Here is a 3,478-nt window from a genome sequence, read left to right on the forward strand (position 1 = left end):
ACACAGATCAGAGGACCTTTCTCTCACCCAGGGACAGGACTGTGAAAATCTGTTTATGGGAACTTTGGCACCAAAGTCATAGAATCATTTAGTTTGGAAAAGACCTTTAAGACTGTCATGTTCAGCCATGAACCTAACGGTGCCAAGTCCACCACTAAACCATGTCCCTAAGCACCACATCTACACGTCTTTTAAATACCTCCAGATATAGTGGTTCAACCACTTCTCTGGGCTGCCTGTTCCAATCCTTGATAACCCTTTCAGTGAGGAAATTGGTTCTTAATATCCAATCTAAACCTCCCCTGGTGTAACTTGAGGCTGTTTCAGTGTGTGGACAAGTAATCTGACCCTTGGTTCAGGAAATTATGTCCTGATGTGAAAGTTTTTCCCCTGAAATTAGTCTTCTCATGTCCTAGATTCTGCAGATTCTTTTGTTTTCTCCATAAACATGTGCTGACTTTATCCAGTCTATGATAAATATGAGACAGTTACAACATTTGTAGTTTTATGTGATGTGGCTTTTGCTAATATTCAGGAAAAAAAAATTGTTAAGGCCAGAAAGAAAGGCAAATTTTTGTTACGATGATGAAGTCAATTGCTGAGCCTATAAAATGTACATCAGTATATGGCATTTTCAGCTTCCAATCCTGGTTCGCGTTGTTGCTGTTACTTGCACTGAATGCTGTATCAGTGTATAGCCTAGACACCAGTACGGTACCCAGTGCAAAACAGTCCTTTAAAAATGTGTGTGCTTGTATTTCCGGACAGATCATGGATTGCCCCGGGAAGTATGCAGCTGTCACTTTGACCATTTTGTCTGTGTTTCTGCATCTTCTTCATGCTTTCCCAGATGGAGAGTTTCTCATGCAGGGTAAGCTGCTTTCAGCATTCAGAAGTAAGGCAATAATAACAATAGCAGTAACAACAACTTTCTCTTGTTTTATAAACATGGTCATAAATCTTATTGTTCAGTTGCATTTATCGAGACTGAGATATGAACATATAATAAATCAAGATAATTTTGCTATAAGTATACTTCCTATTTCTTCTCTAAACCTTATTTCTCCAGGTCAAGACTCTCCCAGATGACCGTGTCCTCACGTTAACATGGGTGATCGTAATCCTTAAAATGTTATCAAGTAGAAACGTTTGGGTTTCCTCTACTCCTAAGACCTAAATGGCAATGTAACACCAGGAACAGCAGAACCATAGCTTAGCCTCATAATATGCAGAACTTTTTTCCTCTGTAGATCCCAGAATATGGGATGTTGGTGCTGTAGTGTTCTACGAAAGAGGCATATCATGGTGATTTTAGGGGTGTTTTGGAGGTCACATGCTTTTTATTCAGCCTCGAATGAATGTAGAAAAATGCAAGCTCCAAAAATCTTGGAATCACTAGGCATTTTTAAAACTCTTGATAACAGAGTCTTTCCTGAAAACAGACAATGTCTAAGGAGCACTACAAATCCTGCTGGTGCTATTTAACTATCTATAGCTAGTAGGAAGTTCTCTAGGGACAGCTAGTACAGTAGACATGCAAAATAAACCTCCACAGATGTCAACAAAATTGAAAAGAAAAGCAGAAATTATACAATAATGCTTGTGCCTTACCTAGAAAGCCACTGCCTAGTTTTACAACTGGTGAGCATTGCAGAGCTGAAAGACCCTAACGAGGGGAGCTTTGGTGTCTGTGTGTTTCTGTTCTGCAGACATCAAGCAGCAGAACATGGCCAGTGCTTCCTCTTACCGCGTGGACTTTCCCTTTCTTTCTAAAAATGAAAATACAGCTGGAGACCAAGTAAAAGTCTCTTCCTTATATTTTCATGGCAGGTTGTCCAGAATGCAAGCTAGGGGAGAACAGATTCTTTTCCAAACCAGGAGCGCCCATTTACCAGTGCACTGGGTGCTGTTTCTCCCGGGCCTATCCCACTCCAATGAGGTCCAAGAAGACCATGCTTGTTCCAAAGAACATTACATCAGAAGCAACGTGCTGCGTAGCAAAGGCTTTTACCAAGGTGAGGATGTGAATGAGACCCGTTTAACGTTCTTTTGGGGTGCCGTGTTTAACTGAAGCCGTGAATAGAATGTAATATGTTTTGCCAGATTATATTGGAGAACTATTTGAGGGAAGAATCCTTGGCATTTTTATCCTTTGTGCTTGGGTTTGTTCTTTTTTCTAAAGAGGAAATTAAAGTGTCAACCAGTACCAAGTCTGATACTCAGCTGGGATGTGGAAATTGGTGCAATACCAGTGACTTCAGTGAAACTTCTTTGACTCATGACACCTGCAGTTCTGGTGGTGGACTTGTTCCCTCATTTTTAACTCTCCTGGATGTGCACATTCCCCTTAAATGCTATGCAGTGTGTATTTGGTTTTAATAAGTCATTTTCCTTGCTTCTTTCCCGCATAAGCAGGAGTTCTCTGCAAAGGCAGCTGGTCACTACTATCAATGACATGTATGAGAATGAGGAACCAAAACCATCTGTGCTTATTAGATTAACTGAGATTGTTTTACTTTTAATAGTATAACTAAGAAGGAACTGTAAGTGTGTGCAACTACTCTAAGCATTTAACACTCTCATCTGGAAGGTTCTTTGAAAGAGAGATTCTGTTAAAGATGATTGTTTTGGGGGTGATTCAGCTCCAGGTGAATCACACAGCACCATTTTGGTTGGAAGAGACCTTTAAGATCATCCAGTCCAATCGTTCACCCTGCGCGGCCAGGTCACCACTAAGCCATGTTCCTAAGCACCACATCTATACCTCTTTTAAATCCCTCCAGGGATGGTGACTCCACCACTTCCCTGGGCAGCCTGTTCCATTGCTTTACAACCCTTTCTGTAAATAAATTTTTTCTAATATCCAACCTACACAACTATCGAAGCGGCACAACTTAAGGCCATTTTCTCTTGTCCTGTGGCTTGATACTTGAGAGAACAGACCGATGGCCTCCTTGCTACAACCCGCTTTCAGGTAGTTGTAGAGTGATAAGATCTCCCCTGAGCCTCCTTTTCTCTAGGCTAAACAACTCCAGTTCCTTCAGCCACTCCTCGTAGGACTTGTGCTCTAGACCCTTCACCAGCTTTGTTGCCCTTCTCTGGACACTCTCCAGCTCTATAATGTCTTTCTTGGAGCAAGGGACCCAACACTGGACACAATATTCAAGGTGCAGCCTCACCAGTGTCAAGTACAGGGGGACAATCACTTCCCTCCTCCTGCCAGCCGCACTATCGCTGATACAAGCCAGGATGCCGTTGACCTGCTTGGCCACCTGGGCGCACTGCTGGCTCAACACCCCCAGGTCCTTTTCTGACTGGCAGCTTTCCAGCCCCTCTTCCCCAAGCCTGTAGCACTGCACAGAGTTGTTGTGACACGAGTGCAGGACCCTGTACTTGGTCTTGTTGAACTCCATACTACTGGCCTCAGCCCATCGATCCAGCCTGTCCAGTTCCCTCTGCAGAGCCTCCCGACCTTCCA

General features: G+C 43.0%; 1 protein-coding gene across 1 annotated transcript in view; it reads left to right on the forward strand.

The window, feature by feature from the left end:
- Nucleotides 1–770: 770 nt before the first annotated feature.
- Nucleotides 771–3,478, forward strand: part of CGA (glycoprotein hormones, alpha polypeptide) — a 4,290-nt gene continuing 1,582 nt past the window's right edge. Inside the window, exons 1-2 of the mRNA XM_010139308.1 lie at nt 771–871; nt 1,831–2,015. Coding sequence (XP_010137610.1) covers nt 772–871; nt 1,831–2,015 — 285 coding nt within the window. The 5' untranslated portion in view covers nt 771. The remainder of the gene's footprint in view (nt 872–1,830; nt 2,016–3,478) is intronic.

This window comes from Buceros rhinoceros, unplaced genomic scaffold (genome assembly GCF_000710305.1).
Source record: "Buceros rhinoceros silvestris isolate BGI_N320 unplaced genomic scaffold, ASM71030v1 scaffold10987, whole genome shotgun sequence".
NCBI classification, from domain to species: Eukaryota; Metazoa; Chordata; class Aves; order Bucerotiformes; family Bucerotidae; genus Buceros; species Buceros rhinoceros.